Source organism: Aspergillus aculeatus (assembly GCF_001890905.1).
Source record: "Aspergillus aculeatus ATCC 16872 unplaced genomic scaffold ASPACscaffold_3, whole genome shotgun sequence".
Taxonomy (NCBI): Eukaryota; Fungi; Ascomycota; class Eurotiomycetes; order Eurotiales; family Aspergillaceae; genus Aspergillus; species Aspergillus aculeatus.
Genome location: NW_017962978.1, coordinates 2187629 through 2204304, shown reverse-complemented (window position 1 = coordinate 2204304; position 16676 = coordinate 2187629). Strand labels below are relative to the sequence as shown.

Below are 16676 nucleotides of genomic sequence, written 5' to 3'. Positions count from 1 at the left end.
CCAAAAATCCGACCATGCGGGGAATCGATCCATAGGTAATCAATCTATCGGCTTTCTCTCTCTCTCCACACTCGCTTTCCGACCGCATTTGAAGCGCGGCAAGCAATTAATTTGAGAGGCGAACTAAGGTACGCTGATGGTCTGTAGCCTGGTATGGTCTCTCAGGGATCAGGAGCCAAGCATGTCGTCAATGTCTGCAATGTGGTCAAAGAACCATTGGCATGAGACATGAGAGAAAGACCTGGTACCAGACTAGTTAGTTGTGTAAGCATTGAAGGTAAGGTTTAGTGCATGGACTACAAGTTGTTCACTTGGACCATCGTTCCTTCGTTCGTTCGTTCGTTCGTAGGCGCAGCAATGCTTGTCCGCCTCCGCCTCCGCCTTCATCCCCATCTTGGTCCAATGCATACCAATGCATACAAAAACGCATACACCCTCCGTTACTCCTGCCCTACAGCGTGAGGATTCGACCCCCAGTCAGCCGATATCCTATAGAAATTCAAGGACGACCACAGGCTGCCATGGAACACTGTCCAGCCCACGGATGATCGGCCCCCTTCCGGCTTTGCTGGATGATCGTCTGATCCGAACCATAGGACGGCTTTATCGGTGGTGTGTTATCGGTGCGGTAACCTTGTTGGAGGTGGAGGAGAATGCTTGACCTCTCCATTCCTCCATCTTGATAGATGTAAACTTTAAATCAAAAAGCAGCCCTGTGCACCGTAACAACACACCACATTTGAAGGTATAACCACACTTCAAAGCATAATTGGTTGCTTGTCGACACGAGGTGGTCGATGAATGAAGTCGGTGCAAGCTGTCCCCGCGACCGAGGCCTGACCTCATCTTGGCAATGGCGATTTCTCAGAGTGCCCCAAACATAAACCGAGTCTACCTTCTCCGTACCTACGGCACAGACCATGGTACAGCCAAACGTTTTCCTCCCGAGACGAGGGCATAGCCATCGGGGTCTTGCCGATGTATCACGTTGCCGTTGTGCCCAAATCTTTGCACCATTATGGTCAACCGTGGGTCGCCAGTGGCAAAGCACGCGTGCTTGTTCGACAACGGTAGGGCCAGCGGTAACGTTTGGCCTCGATGAAGGTTGGAACGCTGTCAAGGATCACTTGACGGCATCGTTCATCTATTGCCAGCCTACTCCAACCGATTTCCATAATTCTTCCTCGGTCGGTTCCTTCGAGAACCAGCTGGCCGACTCGGCTGACTCTTGCTCTGCCAGATGCCGACCGCCCGTCTATTCATTCAGTACTTCGTACTGTATCGAGGATGGATCGTCTCTTCCGTATCTCATCTGGAGCCCCACGATTCAGATCTCTGCTCCCCCAGAATCTCGATTTCAACAATATGCACAGACGCCAGAATTCATTGAATGACTAGTCATGCACGAGCTGGGAGGGGGGACTGGACGGAAGTGGTCGGGGACAGTAGCCACCACCACCACCACCACCACCACCACCACCACTAACTTACTGTCTCCTTTCATCTCCACTGTCAAAGGCGTTGGACTGGTCAGATGTCGCCTCGCCCAGCTCGACGACCCGACAATTGAGCGCAGTCGGAGATGCTTAACAGAAGTACGATTGATTGAAAACAACCACCCGAAGCAACGGCAGTCTCGGACATTCCGTGCAGACCATCTCCACTCTACTTGCGAGGGAGAAACCACCGGAGCGACCATCCTTGAACAGAGCAAGTCCGTCGCGCTGCCAATATGGCCAACAACCCATAATTACCGCTCAAGCCAACCACGATCTCCGACAGGTTCATGTAAGCGGCCCCTGGAATCACCGTTGACAAAATGGCGCAGAGTGAAGTAGATATCCTTGTCCTTGGAAAGGGGGTTGAAACAATCGTGAAACTCGCCTAATAACCACTTTTTGAGAGTTAATCTCGACCGTCCGGGTAGCACGGCCCTGGACAATGAACTGCGATACATTCCGACCGGCAATCAGGTGTATCACGCAACAAGAGTAGTGTACGAGCCAGATATGCCTGTTTGAACACGATCGTGTTGTCAGGTCGTTTCCTCAAATGCGACCTGTCATGGACGAGGGCCGCAAAGAAGGTACATGCGTAATTATGATGTGTGGAACCGATCACTCCCCATCCGCCCGCTATGGCCAATTTACAGAGGCCGTCATGTAGTTACTGCAGATGGATAGATGGATTATCTGCAGAGAGCTTGAGCATCGCAGAATAGGGCGGAGTTTCCATCCGTCTGTCTGCTGCCCTCCGCGTTTTCGGCCAATTCACCTTCCCAGAAAGGCTGTCGAGGAATCAATAAACCGCATAGTCTGAGCCTCACGCAAGGTGACTCCATCGATCAGTGGGTTTGCAACGACGATCTTCCGCAGGTCGCTGTGTACTACGTAATAGATAAGTCGCCTCGCTGCGGGATTTGAGCATCGGTTTTCCATTCCGATCGCCTCTATGTGCCTTGCCAATCTATTGACGCGAATGTGATTCAAGGTGCCTTATTTCAGCCTATACCTCGGTCCGGACTGACTGATTCTGAGTGCGCATACTGTGCGTATGTCCATAGGCAGTGGAAGGCCTCGATCACGCCCCTTTATCGATAGTACTATAATTAATTCTAGGGTAATGGATGTGTAGTGGTCAATGCGATGACTAGGTACTCATACATCCATCACTGCTGAATTGCTGATAGCCTGATACTCTGAAGGTCAGACTAATTAATTTTAGCAGGGAACGGTTCCTCGGAACTCCGGGGGAGGATTGCACTTCTTGGGGTAGTGCTCCGTTTCGCAGTATCATCAATCTATACTAGTTACAATAAATCCGAACTTGGAATTACCCGGTGCTTTCCCCATTGAGATTTATTTGCGATACACCTATCTCTCAGCAGACTGTCATCGGATCAATGCTATGCGTGATGTCATCCACAATCCGCATTTTACGATGGTCTTCGAGTCTCTCAGAAGAACCATCGAATACTCCGTACCTCCTCTCTTCAAATTTTGCATCCAGTATCTCCCTTCAATAACCAGCGGCCATACCATACCGTTCGATACAACCCGAGCAGGCTAATTGTAACCATTTCCACCCGAACTAGCGAGGACTAACCAACTACGCAAACTTTAACTGAAGCAATGCGATTGCGATTCCCCACCAGAGTCATGAAAGTTTTCCAGCTTCAGAACACAACAAATCGTACTCTTCTGCTTTCTTCTAGAATTCCCCCGGTCTGAAACTTCTCGCGATCTACCGAACCTTGAGACAGTAGTCGATACACTATCGTCGGACATGGTCCAGAAGAGGCAGGTCTCCTAGTCCCGCAAAATCGAACCGTGAGAGAGTCATGCATTTAGCTGCTACACTACACTCTCGCAGAGGTCCGACTCGACCTCGATCTTCCGGATCAGCAACGCGATGCTGTTCACAGCTGAAAAGAGGATTTGTACTGCGATGTGCCGTGTCTGGTGTCTCTGTAACAAGATCTACAACCACAACAACGTACTTACGCACATCACTGACCCAAAAACTAGGAGGTTTGGCAAGCGCAGCCTCGAACAGCCAACAGGACTTATCCCTGCTCAAGAGCTCCATTCAATTGCACTCCAGGAAACGCTCCAGAAGCTGCGCAAAAATAGCTAGAACAAGGTCTTCCAGGACTATGCCTTTTTCGAGTGTTGATTACTATTTCCAATTGTCAGGCCCCATGCAAGACGCCCCCCTCTGTGACTGTCACGAACAGTATCACTGATACCAGTCTTGGGCTTATCCACCCCGCTGCCACGTTTCGAGAAGGGGAACAAGAAGCCAAACGTGGGCTAGATATTAATAACAACGAACTATGGGGACTTGCGGACGAGCGATGGTCCCCCCGCTGCCTATTTACACATACGATACGAGAACAGGCTCAGTCGAGCTGCGCGAGTCAACAGCAGCACGTCGGCGCATAATAAAAAGCATTGAATAGTTTGGCAAATGCCTCAATAGCAAGGAGTCGCATTAGGCTGACATGATTACCCTAGATCTCGCCCCTTTTTGTATTGCGATCACCAACTGATCTACGACCTCAAGGGCTCTGAACACAATTACCGTATCGAGGCAAGTCTGAGGACGGTGTTCAATGTGTCCTGCGCTTCCAGATTAGGTACTGTTAAGGTGCAGCCCACCCTGAGCGATCATTCGGGATCTGCCCGAATTTCTGGCTGATGTTCGTGCCGATGCAGTGGTTGTGGTCGCTTAAATATCCGCATAGGGGTAAGCTGATCTGGAGCCCCAGGACCCACCAGGACAGACGATGAAGCATTCGGAGCATCAGATTTTATACCTACCTGTCCCCTTTCTTGACATCTTGGTGTGCGTTGCTGCCATGCAACATCAGAAATAGCAGATAGGTGACGCAGGTGTCAAATCTCTGGCCTCTATTTGACCCAGGGAAATCGAAGTATCGGTTATCGCGCGACAGGAATTAAGACACCCACAGCTATGCTAACCCAGGTACACAGCCAGGATGGCCTTAGCATCACTAACTATCATCTTTCAACGCTCGAAGGAACAATACCCTTGACTCAAATTCCGATTAACATACAAGCAAACAATTCAGCTGTTGGGACCCGGACGCATGTCAGCATAGTCCAACGTGCATCCATGCACACCATTGCTGACCTGCCCAGCTTGCCGCTTACGGTTTCGCGTGGCGCTTCTAGCTAGACTTCAATGGGGTATGAAGACACAGAAAAAGCAATGAACTTCATTACACGGTCCTATTTAACCTATGGTCAATCGGTGACAGTTACACCGCCACGACCCAATATTATTTTGTGGTATGGATGTCGTGGTGAGATTCTGTCTTCTTGCTTTTTTCCATGCTCCCGTCACTGGGGCCAAAATGTCAAGGCGGGATCTGCCTCGACGATGCCAACAGAAAACGATGTCGGAGGATGTTGGAGCATGGACAAGGTTCTTTTTCATAGATAAGCATACCTTGTCATTCGAGTATATGGTCGAAGACGACTGGGATCATGCTGGCAAGGGTACAACGCTCAGCACCTATTCAACAGAAAACATGCATGTTGCGATAGCTCTAGAGTGGCTATACTTTTTATCTTGCGAACAGTGGCACAGATCAAGTCTAGATTACTGACCACTTAAGCAGCCAGAGGTGAAGTATTTGAATGGTGATCATGGTGTTCTGTAGTCCCATGCACAGACGGTGTGTCCCCGGGTGATAAAACTTTTTATATCGAGGTTATCGAGGCCGAGTTACGGAGTCACGAGCGGTCGATCTGGAGATAGATCCTGAGCCACAGCCACAAAATCTCCGTTGGCTTCACCTCATATTTTCTAAAGGTTTACCATCACCCAGAGACAGTTCTGTGGTTTCGACTCCGCCAGCCCGAAGTCACTTTAGCTTCAATGTTTACCCGCACTCAAGGGAGGAGTTCGGGGCTAACATAGTCCGATGCTGCCAAGGCTCCGGCGGTGACGCCCGGAGTGATGGAGTTGACCGCGACAAGTCATGGGAAGGATGGCGGGTATGACTGAATAGCTGCTCAGATTCTATTAGGATATGACTCCTGAACTAATCACCATGGAATTCGTGTTCAGAGGGGAAAAGAAGTAGTTACCGGTATAGTACAACTACAGTTGTAGTACCTCAACACTCTACAATCAATCGCCCGAGTCGCTCGGAGCAGTTTGCTCGGTTTGCAACGGCTACACCGGACGGCCTCTAAGGGATGCTTATCTAATCCGTGCCTGCCGAATTCCGCCTAGTCGCAGGGGAAAGTTTGTTCCCAACATATCCGGGTTGTTGAAAGATAACAGCAGCACTGCTCTCCCTCTGTTCACCTTCATCAGCATCTCGCTGTCCTCCGCTGCCTCTCATCCATCATGTTGTTCCGTGCTGCGGCCCGTCAAGCCGCCCCCTTGAGGCGTCAGGCTTTTGCCCCCGTTGCCCGTCGCTCCGTCACCACCGACGCTGCCTCGGCGCATGCTGAGAACGTCCCTCAGGTAAGACGCGCCTCCCAGCGAACCGATGGGACCTCAATGCTTCGTCCCCATTCCCAATCTCAAAATCTTCATCCAGCTAACTGTTCCTGTAGGAGGATGACAAGCCCTTCACTGTCCGTCTCTCCGACGAGAGCTTCGAGACCTACGAGATCGACCCCCCTCCCTACACTCTGGAGATCACCAAGAAGGAGCTGAAGCAGATGTACTACGACATGGTTGCCATGAGGTATGCTGCTACCGGTGCTCTCTCAATCTCTCGCATCAGTCCCCTTATTAACGAGATTGGAATAGACGCATGGAAATGGCCGCCGACCGTCTGTACAAGGAGAAGAAGATCAGAGGTTTCTGCCACTTGTCCACCGGTCAGGAAGCCGTCGCCACCGGTATCGAGCACGCTATCTCCCGCGACGACAAGATCATTACCGCCTACCGTTGCCACGGTTTCGCCATGATGCGCGGTGGTACCGTCCGCTCCATCATTGGTGAGCTGCTCGGTCGCCGTGAGGGTATCGCCTACGGCAAGGGTGGTTCCATGCACATGTTCGCCCCCAACTTCTACGGCGGTAACGGTATCGTCGGTGCCCAGGTCCCCGTCGGTGCCGGTCTGGCGTTCGCCCAGCAGTACAACAACCAGAAGGCCACCAGTATCATCCTGTACGGTGATGGTGCCTCCAACCAGGGCCAGGTCTTCGAGGCCTTCAACATGGCCAAGCTGTGGAACTTGCCCGCCCTGTTCGGTTGTGAGAGTATGTTTTGCCTTTCCCTTTAACAGAAGTACAGCTAAAATACTAACAATTGGCCCCTAGACAACAAGTACGGCATGGGTACCTCCGCCGCCCGCTCCTCCGCCCTGACCGAGTACTACAAGCGCGGTCAGTACATCCCCGGTATCAAGGTCAACGGCATGGACGTCCTGGCCACCAAGGCCGCCGTCAAGTACGGCAAGGAGTACGCCACCTCCGGCAACGGACCCCTCGTCTTCGAGTACGTCACCTACCGCTACGGTGGTCACTCCATGTCCGACCCCGGTACCACCTACCGCAGCCGTGAGGAGATCCAGCGCATGCGCAGCACCCACGATCCCATCGCCGGCCTCAAGCAGAAGATCCTCGACTGGAGCGTCTGCACCGAGGAGGAGCTCAAGGCCCTGGACAAGGCCGCCCGCACCCACGTCGACTCCGAGGTCGCTATCGCCGAGAAGATGCCCGTTCCCGACAGCAACTCCCGCATCCTCTTCGAGGATATCTACGTCCGTGGCAGCGAGCCCCGCTGGATGAGAGGCCGCACTGTCGACGAGACTTTCTACTACTAGAAAGTTCTTTTTTCTCCGTCTTCAGTTTAGCCATTGGAGGAGGACAGAAAGTTCAGAGGAGAGAGAGAGGAAGAGAAAGAGATGTCCGCTGGTGACGAAAGAAATACTCCAAGGATGATGGTGTTAGCGTGATGGGGGAATGACCCAGAAAAAAACAGAAACAAGATCGGCATTCCCGCTACGATTCTTGTTTTGGCTTTTTCTCTTTCTGACACAAAGCATCTTAAAACCCTCCCACACAATCTCACTCATACACAAAGCTCTCATGGAACGGTTGTTATCAAACTATGTAATTTAGCCGGGAATTATCATTATTTTTTTTATTGTTGCTTTTTGACTTCATTTATTCGTGCTTCGCTGGGGGCCTGCCTTCCTTTCCTGCGTGCTATACTATACCTACCATGTTCTAGGTATTTGGAGGCAATATAGACTGTGATGTTTCGTACTTTGATCTTGGTTTGGTGAGTGAGGCCTCATGACGAGATATAGAGCTTCTGAGAGGACGTTTCTTTGGTGAACCATCCAGTGGGATTAAATATATATTTCAGGTATCTTGGATGGGTAAGGTAATATAGGCATATATAGGAGGAAATGCAGGAGAAGCAAGGAAACCGGAGTAACGAATAAAAACGCTGGCCGAGCAAAATCAAACAGACAGCACTGCTCTAGACCAGTGGGTATCATATGCAAACATATCACGATGTAGAAGAAGACAAAACAAGGGAGTATATAGGGTATGAATATGACGTAAATGGGGAATGGGAAAGGGAGCGAAACAAGAGGAAAAGCAAGTCAAGACGGCTCCTGTCTCAACATCTCCAAGATCATCTCCTGCGTCCGTTGCACCGAGTCCAGCTTCTCCTCGAGACTCGCGCGGTCCTTGGCCAGCTCGGACCGCATCTCCTCACGCATCTCCTCGCGGAGTTCGGCTTTGAGCTTGGCGATGAGGTGAGTTGGGATCGGAAGGGAGGAGACTTGGGACATCTTTGGGGCTTGGGTGGGCGAGGGGGGGTCGTCGGGGTCCGAGCTGGTGTCGGATTGTGATTGGGATGGTTGTTGTTGTTGTTGTTGCTGCTGCTGCGCTATGGCGGCGGCGGTGGTGGTGGTGGCAGCGCGTGAGCGGCTTTCGGTCGTTTTGAGGGGCTTGAAAGTGGTTTGTAGGGTGCTGGTGGGATTGGCAGCGTCGAGGTGACGGTTGAGTTTGCCCAACGTCTCTAGAACAGCACTCATCATCGACGACGACTCTGCGTTACCCGCCTCGCCTCCGGAAGGGGTGCTGTTCAGTTGTTGTAGAGCGAGGGACCCATCCAGAGACGGTCGGCCTCCGGATGAGCCGCCTAGCATAGTCGCTGGGGCTGGAGTCGGGGTGTGGTACTGGGACTGCGGCTGACTGGCGAACATATTATCGAATCCGGGGGGTAGACGGACTTTGGTGTGCTGGGGCGTGGAGGCGGGCGGCGTTGAGAGCGCTTGCTGCGACGGTGTTGGGAGCTGCGCAGCAGCACCACCAACGTTCACCAGTGGACTTCCGCTGCCACTCACACTCCCCGTCGCTCTCCAAGCCCCCAAGCTAGGACTGACCCTGTCATTGTTGCCGTTCACCCAAACTTCCCACTCTCTGTCCTTTCTCTTCCTCGGCCTCCTCGAGTCCCTCTTCTCGATCCGCCTCGCCTCAGCCTCCTCCCACCTTTGCCACGTGGGAATCCACGCATCCACAGCAGCCCTCCATCTGAGATTCGACCGATCATCGCTCTCACTGCCCCCTCTCTCGCGCTGCTCGTCCAGAAACTTCATGCGTTGTTTGGTCACTAGTTCCACCTTGCGACGGACCGAGTGCCACGAGTACGGATGTCCCTGGTCGCGCGTGAACTCCTCCGTGACCGTCATCCACCACTTGCACAAATTACTGCGCTGACCAAACTCGTGAGCATGGCGATTGCAGATGTCGAAGAGCGAGACTTCCTCGAGGGTGGTCAGGCGCTTCCCGTGTTTGCGGGGCCCTTCACGGTCGCCGGAGATGTTTAGGGAGTTGTCGGCACTGTCGTTGCCTGCGGCGGTAGCATCGAGGTCGAGGTCATCGCGATCATCAATGAGAATGGTAGTAGCTGTAGTGCCAGATCGGGTTGTTGTCGCATTACTGTTGGGGATGGGTCCGTCTCGCTGGCTATTGGAAGGAGTAGTGGTAGTGGTGCTGTTGGCGGTTCCGCCATTACCCCCACCTACAGGATGATGGCCATGGCGGCGCTGTTGCTGCTGCTGCTGCTGCTGTGCGCGAGCATGTGAACGCGCACGTGCGATTGTGTTCGCGCCCATCCCATCGGAAGAAATGTAATCCTGGTCTCCCAACGCGTCCGCAGTGGTGATATGTCGTACACTGCAATCAGAGGTATCGAAATCACTCTCTTCGCTCGATATGGAGACAGCTTGCTGTTGTTTTTGGTGTCGCTGTTTTTTCTTTTGTTGTTGCTGCTGTTGCTGTTGACGTGCATCAATGACCATAGGAACAGGCTGTTGTTGTTGTTGTTGCCGAGAAAGTGAGTGGGGTTGCGAATGGTGCTGGTGCTGGTGCTGTGTATCGAGTGCAGTAGGCTGCGGCGTCGGCTGTGGTCGTATGCGCAAATTCGTGGACAAGTTAGGGAGCGTTGCATGCTGTGGGTTGGCTCGCGCGGAAATCATCGAGGGAAGCCATGGCATCTGGGGCATCTGAAGGGCCGCGGCAGAGGTACTTGGAGGAGCAGCAGTGGGTGTTATAGTGGTCGAGGTCGAGTCAATGCGCGGATTTGAGGCGGCCGCGGCGGCTGGGGCGGCGGCGTTCGCGGTGTGATGGGGAAGATGTGGGAGGTGTTGGTGTTGGTGTCGGTGCTGCTGCTGCTGATGAGGATGAGGATGCGTTCGATGACCAGTACTGGTAGTGGCAGTTGAACCATGCCAGGGATACATGGACATGATTTTTAGTGAAGCGTTCCAAGTCTCCCAGAAGTGGTGAGAGGGGGAGAAAGAAGGAAAGAGGGAGAAGGAGAGGGAGAGGGAGAGGGAGTGGAAGAGGGAGTGAAGAGTGAGAGAGTGAGAGTGGGCGTGAGAATGATGGTGAACCGTGGACAGCAACTGCGGCGGGCGGAGAACTTTAAGCTAATAGTACTAATAGTAATTAATTCACTCTCTCACTATTCAGTAAATTAATAAAGCCATTATTGATAGAGTCGCCAAGCCAAAAACCAAAAACCCTTGGTCTCGTTACGCCCCTCTGAAAAATTCGACCCAAATGTCTGCAATTTCAAGTCATTGCAGCCGGTTGGGTTGGTCTAGAGCCCCGCGGTGGAGGTGGTCAGTTAGCATGTTATCTATCGCACTCGGTGTTTTTTCCAGGGGCTGCCGGTATCTTTAACTACCTCATAGTTCAGAGTGATTGTCAGACAGCGTCTCGCTTCTTCGCATTAAATAGGCACAAGCGATTCGCCATGTCTTCAAGAGGATAAAGAATAGATACTCAAGAGTATATTCGTATCGATGATGTACAGTACAGTGGGATCCTCTAGCTCCGAATACCCTGGCTACTTCATTGACTTTTGCCCTCTCCCCTGGTGATCGAGGGGAAACAACAAACCATAAAAAAAGGAAAGAAAAAGGGAATACACTGTAGATAAGCACCCAAGATGCAAGGGAACCAAAGAAAAAAAAAAGAAACCAATCCGACACATCGAATAATCAGACACCCAGTAATACATGAAGACTGTGGAACAGGCCCGCAGAACGGAGAGAAAACAGAGAAGAGAGAAGAGAGAATACAGATGATTGAATTGAAACCCACGTGAAATGCACCTACCGCCGTCTCAAGTACCACACAAACGCCGGGTTGTTGACCATGTCGCCGAATGGCGTCGGCACCTCACCGAAGCCAGGACGAGCCACGGGGTGTCGCAGATACACAGCAGCGCAAATGTTGTGATTGACCTCCAAGTAACGGGGGATCGTGGCGAACGCACTCATGTAGTCACGCGGCCTCCAGGGGGTGGCATAGGGCTTGGTGCTATCCACCGGGTTGTCGCGCATCTGGACGAGCGCCCGGCGCAGCACCTCGAACTCCTCGTCCGAGAGTTCCGATGTGTCCACCTCTTTCTCCGGGTTCTGGATGGCCTGACGGAACGCCTCAGACAGCTGGGTAGTGATGGGGCCGTTCTCGCCTGCCTTCGGGGTAGCAGCCTTGGACTCGGACTTCTCGGTAGCAGACCCCTCAGTCTTAGCCTCCACCTCCGTCTTTTCTGCCTTCTGATTCTCCTCCTCGCCCTCCTTCGTTTCGGTCTCCTCCTTCTTCGCCTTCACGGGCTTCTTCTCGGCGCGCTTGGCCTTGAGAAGGGTCGTCAGCTCGGAGAACTGCTCCTCGAGGTTGGCAGTCAAAACCGTGCTGTTTCCAGAGCGGGACAGCACCCGACGAACGGCTCTCTGAAATCCACGCAGATCCTGCTTGCGCTTGGCCGGGAGCACGTCCTTGCTGCTATTCATGATGGCCTTAGCCTGAGCCATGAGCGCCTTGAGGGTCTCGCGGGGGGCTTCCACCGGCGCCGATTCCGCCTTGGTCGCCTCCTCAGAAGTCGAGCCCTCCTCCGCGGCTTCCTCCGCAGCCTCCTCGGCCTTCTTGGCCTCCTCGGCCGCCTTCTTGCGGGCCACTCGGGTCTGTCGTCGTTCCACCTTGTCTTTGGGCGCACCGGTGGCGTACATGACGCGCTCGGGTTCAACCTGGAACATATCGCCGGGGTTGAGCAGGTAGCCGGGGAATCTCATCTGCCATTGCGCGAAACCTTATTAGTATTCTTCCAATGCGATGACCCAGATAGAGCCCCCCCGAAGATCAGAAAAAGAGCACGAGAAAGAAACCTACCGGCTTGCCATTGACCTTGACGGCACCGTGTACCACAAACTGCCGGGCCTGTCTCGCGCTGCTCGCAAACATGGCACGGAAAATAGCCGTGTCGAGGCGACGCTCCAACGGGGCGAACGTCATTTGAACGTAAGGCGTTGTTCTCTCGCCCGTGTAAGACGCCCGAGACACCCGAGGCTTCTTGACAGACCCGGCATCCCCCTCATGCACCTTGAATTCCTCCATCTCTTCCCGTGGCGGGGCCTGCGTCAGACCGGACCCACGACCGGCCGACATAGCGGAACCGTCATCTCGGGCCAAATTGCTGGGGGCCATGGGCACGACGCTGCGCAAGCGGGGGGAGAACATGCGCTGCCATTGCTTCTCGGAGACCTGTTCCCCGTGGTAGGCGCGAGCGGCGGCCTTGGCCTTCCATTTCTGCTGGAAGAAGGTGGCGTTTGGGCGGTAGACATCCCTCAGCCGACTGAGGTTATACAGGTTATATTTGCTCCATGATTGCCGGATTTTCTGAACGGGAAGAAGATATTAGAGGAGGACTCGAGGAGGAGAGAGAGGAAAGCAATGGGAAGTATCAATTGAAGGGCATACCGGTGTCTTCAAGGGTGTAGTAGCCCTGTTCCTCATGATGGCGGCGGCGAGCTTTTGGAGAGAGGGGTGGGTGGTGCGTGGGTTGCTTGCTCCTCTGCTGCTGCTGCTGCTGCTGCTGTCTTTCTCTCCCGGAACTATCGCCGGCGGCCAAAACTTCGCTGCCGCGAGAGCACGTGATCTGGCAAGCACATGATTTGGAGACTAGGTACGTAGGTACTAGTTATGGCCTGAGCGCTGAGGCATACATGGTCCCCCAGCTGGCAAGCGTCATGATTGGCTAGAGGCAAGCTCGCTTGCGAGTAGCGCGGACTCACCGCCCCGTTGCCGCGTATATAATCTGCCTTTCCCCGTCGCCCATTTAGACTCTTTTCTTCTTTCTTTTCTTCATACTTACCTTGTTTGGGTGGCTGCGATCAAGAAGGCGGTCCACCACGGATTGGTCCCTGCATTGCACAGCGCGGAGGAACAATCCGTTCAACGGCCTTCGGGTCATTGACAGGCGTATTCTTTGGCACTCTTCCTTCGGGATATCTTTCTTTTCATCATCGCTTCGCCATGTGCGGGGTTATGGAGAAGAGATGTCCGTACACCTAGGCTAAATCTTCATAAACAAACCGTACTCCCCATACACCTGTATCTTGAGAAATGCTGTCTCTTCACCGTGTTCTCACTCTAGCTCGAATGGTCCCTCCCTACGCAGCTACGCAGGTTAATGGGTACGCCTGCCGAGTTTACATTGTGATATATACTTGCTTTCATTTATTCGTCACGCATTATGCTTTAAACTCGGCCTTGTACATCACATCACTCTACATCCCGATTGGCGTTGGGAAAAGCCTCCAGCAGCGCCTCTGCTTCCTGCGGATTGACCGCATCATCGAGGATTTCATGTGCCATCTCCACCGTGTCATCCGTTATCCCCGCTTCCAGTACCAACCCTTCACTGAACGCCAGCCGGGTCAAGACAACCAGGAACTTTTGCTTTCCGCCCGCCACGCGACACAACTTGGCCTGCAGGTCCACCTGCTCACGGTGCCGCTGCATCACCCCGTACACAAGCCTCATCAACCCATTGATCATTGACGCGTGGAGATCCTTTTCGGGCGGTAGGGTATATAACGCGTGCACCTCATCGTGCATGGCCCGGATCAGTCGTGCGAGCACAGTGGGATGAGACGCCAGGATCAAGCTACCGTGAGTGCTCTCCGGCGCCTGAGAGTTGAACGCCACCGACGTGAGGAAGGACAAAGCCTCCCGCCGCATATCGCAAATCTCATATGGCAGATACGGATCTTGCCCTTCATCCAGCTGTGGAGTCTCGCTTAGCAGGTTCGCAACGCGGTCAACAATGTAGTTTTCGTTGGCGATCTGGTCCTGCTCGGTATTTTGGATGGACCCGAACGAGCCTTCTCGAATGCTCGTCGACAGCAGGCTAAGCATCAAGCTGATATCTCTTAGCGGCTGCGAGCAGTTCAACATCATCAAAACAAAGTCGTACCGCATGCAACGCCAGAAACTCGTCATCTCCCGCTCCACATGCATGCGTCGGCAGGCCAGTTGGAACAGAAGACTCAATGCTTCGGTCGAATCTACTAATGGTTCCAACTGCGACAACGGGGTTTTCCGTACCTGGCCAAGGTTTTGTCGAGACACAGGAGAATGTTTGAAGCGGGGCACCCCGTTGACATCCCCGGACTCCTGTAGGATGGGTATCAAGTGCTCAATCAAGTCCGGATCGTATGATGGCACGTCGATCGAGATCAGGAACCCCATGATTGACATGAACATTGGGATGGGGAGATAGTACTTCTCGCTCAATGCGCGGCCCCATAATGAGATGATGGCCCGCCCATATTCCACCATATAGTTGCCAAAGTCAAGCTTGGCCGTCTCACCCAGTAAGATCGTAGATAACATCTGCTGGGGATCGGAGGGGAAAGCCAGCCCAGCCATGACTTCAATGTCCGGCTTTCCATCCGCAACTGTCCGATGATTCAAGATACGCTTCACGATGCTGCTGTCGTAGCTCCTGACAAAAGGAACAGATTGTTCGGGAAGGACATCCACCATTGCATCGTCGGACAAGTCTTCCGCTGCTTCGTCCGGCAGAGGCTTTGCCTGCGGACTCAAATGCAATGGCGTGGGACTGTCCTGACTGAGCTTCCTCTTTCTCTTCCCAGGCACAGTTGGTGTAGTGCGCTTCGACTTCACCGACTTAGTAGGCGAAATAGCGAGAATCTCATCATCGTCAAACCCGTCTCGGAAAGGTAGGACCCTGGTCTTCTTGGGGGTCACCGGCGGTGCTTTTTCCTCCGTCCGAGGCTTTGCCTTCAATTGGTTGATGCGCATCGCTTCCTCGGCCAAATCCTGTTTGAGGAAGGCGTTCTCCGTAGCGAGCATCTTGCCCTCTGCACGCGCAGCCTCAACCTCTTCTCTGTGCCTGGCGGCCTGCTCGGCCATGGCCTTGCGCAGTGCCGTCATCTGTCGATCATAGTCCTGGGTGACCTTGGCTTGGTTGGCTCGAATGATGGCAATCTCACCGGTTTTCGTTTCCACGATCGATTTGGCTGCCGTCAGCTCTTCTAGTAACTGCTTATAACGTTCATTCTCCATCGCCAGCTATTTCATCGATTAGTTCTGTAGGCGTGCAGTCTCCGATCACCTCTCCCTAGCATTACCTTCTCGCTCAGTTCCGCATGAGTCCTGTGCAGCTCAGCGTATTGAGAGGACCCTCCTACCCCCTCAATCTCCATTGGATCGGGCAGATATCCATACTCGTCCTCCGCCTCGGCTCGTATGTTACCATGTTCAACGTGAGGATGCGGCTCATTGTGATGGGCAGGTGTAGCAAAGACAGAGGCTTGCTGGAGCGCATCATCCGGTTGAATGGCAATACCATTGTCCAGGACTTCCGCGTCGAGCTCGCCTATGTCCCAGTCGTCATAATCGTTGGTCAAACCAGAGTGTAAACGCGGAGGGGGTTGTAAAGTCGCATTGGAAGGCTTGAGATTATCTCCGGAGATAGTTTGATGATCGGAGCGGATATAAGGGCGAGTAGAGACCGTCAACTCAGGCAGGGGCTGTTGTTGTTGGGTAGCTGGGGCTTGAGTGGCACGGTAGGCATTTTGTTCGAGTTGGTAGAGGGTGCCCGGTGGCAGGTCGTCGAAGCCATCGTCGGAGAAGAAATCATCGTCGTTTTCTTCCATGCCCAGCGATGGACGATCGCCATGAGATGCACGTCCTGATTGCGAGAGGGGAGGTAATTTAGTAGATGTGTTGAGTGTATAATAGACCGATCAATTAGCGAATAAAGAGATGATGAATGCGGGAGAGAAAGGAAGAAAAAAAAAGTAACTTGGTTAGCAGTAGTTAGTAAGTGCGGTACACGAGTGGTAGTTGACTGACGTCGACGGGGGTTTAGGCGCGTAATCAAGAATTCCCGCCGGCTCAACTCCTTCTCTCCCTCCCTCGATCTTTCTCCTCTCCTCCTCCTCCTCCTCCTCCTCCTCTATCTCCACCTCTTGCTGACCAAAAAAACTTCCCTGCTATCGCCTCGGACTTTTTGTGTTGTCGACTCTTTTTGTGGAACAGTCAGTCACCTAGGTGATCTCTCAGGCTTGCAATCAGATCAGACCACAAGCCACCTTGATCCTAATTGCTTGAGGCTCACGTCTACCTGTTGTCTTCATTCCTCGGTCGCCAGTTCACATGAATTTTCCCTAGGAACGACGATCATTGCTGCTTCACCCTTTTTCTTTTGTGCTCTGGCATCTCTGCTACCCTATCCCCCTTTTCTCTTCAGCTTTTCTCTTTTGATCAGTTCCACCCTTGCTTGGTTCGGCCCCTTCCGAACCTTTTTCTCAGCTCCCAAGCTCTCGCCAGCTTCTCCTTCCGGCC

The 16676-nt window shown here is 53.0% G+C and overlaps 4 protein-coding genes across 4 annotated transcripts; 1 reads left to right on the top strand and 3 right to left on the bottom strand.

Annotated features, from left to right (window-relative positions):
- Positions 1-5872: 5872 nt before the first annotated feature.
- On the top strand, positions 5873-7746 carry ASPACDRAFT_76316 (pyruvate dehydrogenase (acetyl-transferring) subunit E1 alpha). Its single transcript, XM_020204684.1, has 4 exons — positions 5873-6003; positions 6096-6229; positions 6295-6749; positions 6810-7746. Exons 1-4 carry the CDS (start codon positions 5884-5886, stop codon positions 7313-7315), a joined length of 1215 nt encoding a protein of 404 aa, XP_020059590.1. The 5' UTR covers positions 5873-5883; the 3' UTR covers positions 7316-7746.
- Positions 7747-8107: 361 nt separating this feature from the next.
- ASPACDRAFT_1853814 (uncharacterized protein) lies at positions 8108-10316 on the bottom strand (the record flags this gene model as incomplete). Its single annotated transcript, XM_020197332.1, has 1 exon — positions 8108-10316. The coding sequence occupies exon 1, from the start codon at positions 10259-10261 to the stop codon at positions 8108-8110; it is 2154 nt and encodes a 717-aa protein (XP_020059589.1). The 5' UTR covers positions 10262-10316.
- Positions 10317-10822: 506 nt separating this feature from the next.
- On the bottom strand, positions 10823-12836 carry ASPACDRAFT_76315 (mitochondrial 37S ribosomal protein uS4m). The gene is made up of 3 exons (XM_020204683.1): positions 12780-12836; positions 12192-12698; positions 10823-12094 (listed from the first exon to the last, which is right to left on the bottom strand). The coding sequence occupies exons 1-3, from the start codon at positions 12813-12815 to the stop codon at positions 11135-11137; spliced, it is 1503 nt and encodes a 500-aa protein (XP_020059588.1). The 5' UTR covers positions 12816-12836; the 3' UTR covers positions 10823-11134.
- Positions 12837-13457: 621 nt separating this feature from the next.
- Positions 13458-16167, bottom strand: ASPACDRAFT_114158 (putative DNA repair protein Rad26). The gene is made up of 2 exons (XM_020195776.1): positions 15458-16167; positions 13458-15398 (listed from the first exon to the last, which is right to left on the bottom strand). Exons 1-2 carry the CDS (start codon positions 15983-15985, stop codon positions 13584-13586), a joined length of 2343 nt encoding a protein of 780 aa, XP_020059587.1. The 5' UTR covers positions 15986-16167; the 3' UTR covers positions 13458-13583.
- Between the last annotated feature and the right edge of the window lie 509 nt (positions 16168-16676).

What these genes read in the sequence shown, in the direction of transcription:
- ASPACDRAFT_76315 (XM_020204683.1), bottom strand. Translation starts at nt 12,815, where the DNA reads ATGAGGAACAGGGCTACTACACCCTTGAAGACACCG. An exon ending in CTACACCCTTGAAGACACCG is followed by an intron (nt 12,699 to 12,779) that starts GTATGCCCTTCA and finishes CTTCCCGTTCAG; the next exon opens with AAAATCCGGCAATCATGGAG. An exon ending in TCAAGGTCAATGGCAAGCCG is followed by an intron (nt 12,095 to 12,191) that starts GTAGGTTTCTTT and finishes GCGCAATGGCAG; the next exon opens with ATGAGATTCCCCGGCTACCT.
- ASPACDRAFT_114158 (XM_020195776.1), bottom strand. Translation starts at nt 15,985, where the DNA reads ATGGAAGAAAACGACGATGATTTCTTCTCCGACGATGGCTTCGACGAC. An exon ending in ATGCGGAACTGAGCGAGAAG is followed by an intron (nt 15,399 to 15,457) that starts GTAATGCTAGGG and finishes TCGATGAAATAG; the next exon opens with CTGGCGATGGAGAATGAACG.
- ASPACDRAFT_76316 (XM_020204684.1), top strand. Translation starts at nt 5,884, where the DNA reads ATGTTGTTCCGTGCTGCGGCCCGTCAAGCCGCCCCCTTGAGGCGTCAG. An exon ending in TACGACATGGTTGCCATGAG is followed by an intron (nt 6,230 to 6,294) that starts GTATGCTGCTAC and finishes AGATTGGAATAG; the next exon opens with ACGCATGGAAATGGCCGCCG. An exon ending in CGCCCTGTTCGGTTGTGAGA is followed by an intron (nt 6,750 to 6,809) that starts GTATGTTTTGCC and finishes ATTGGCCCCTAG; the next exon opens with ACAACAAGTACGGCATGGGT.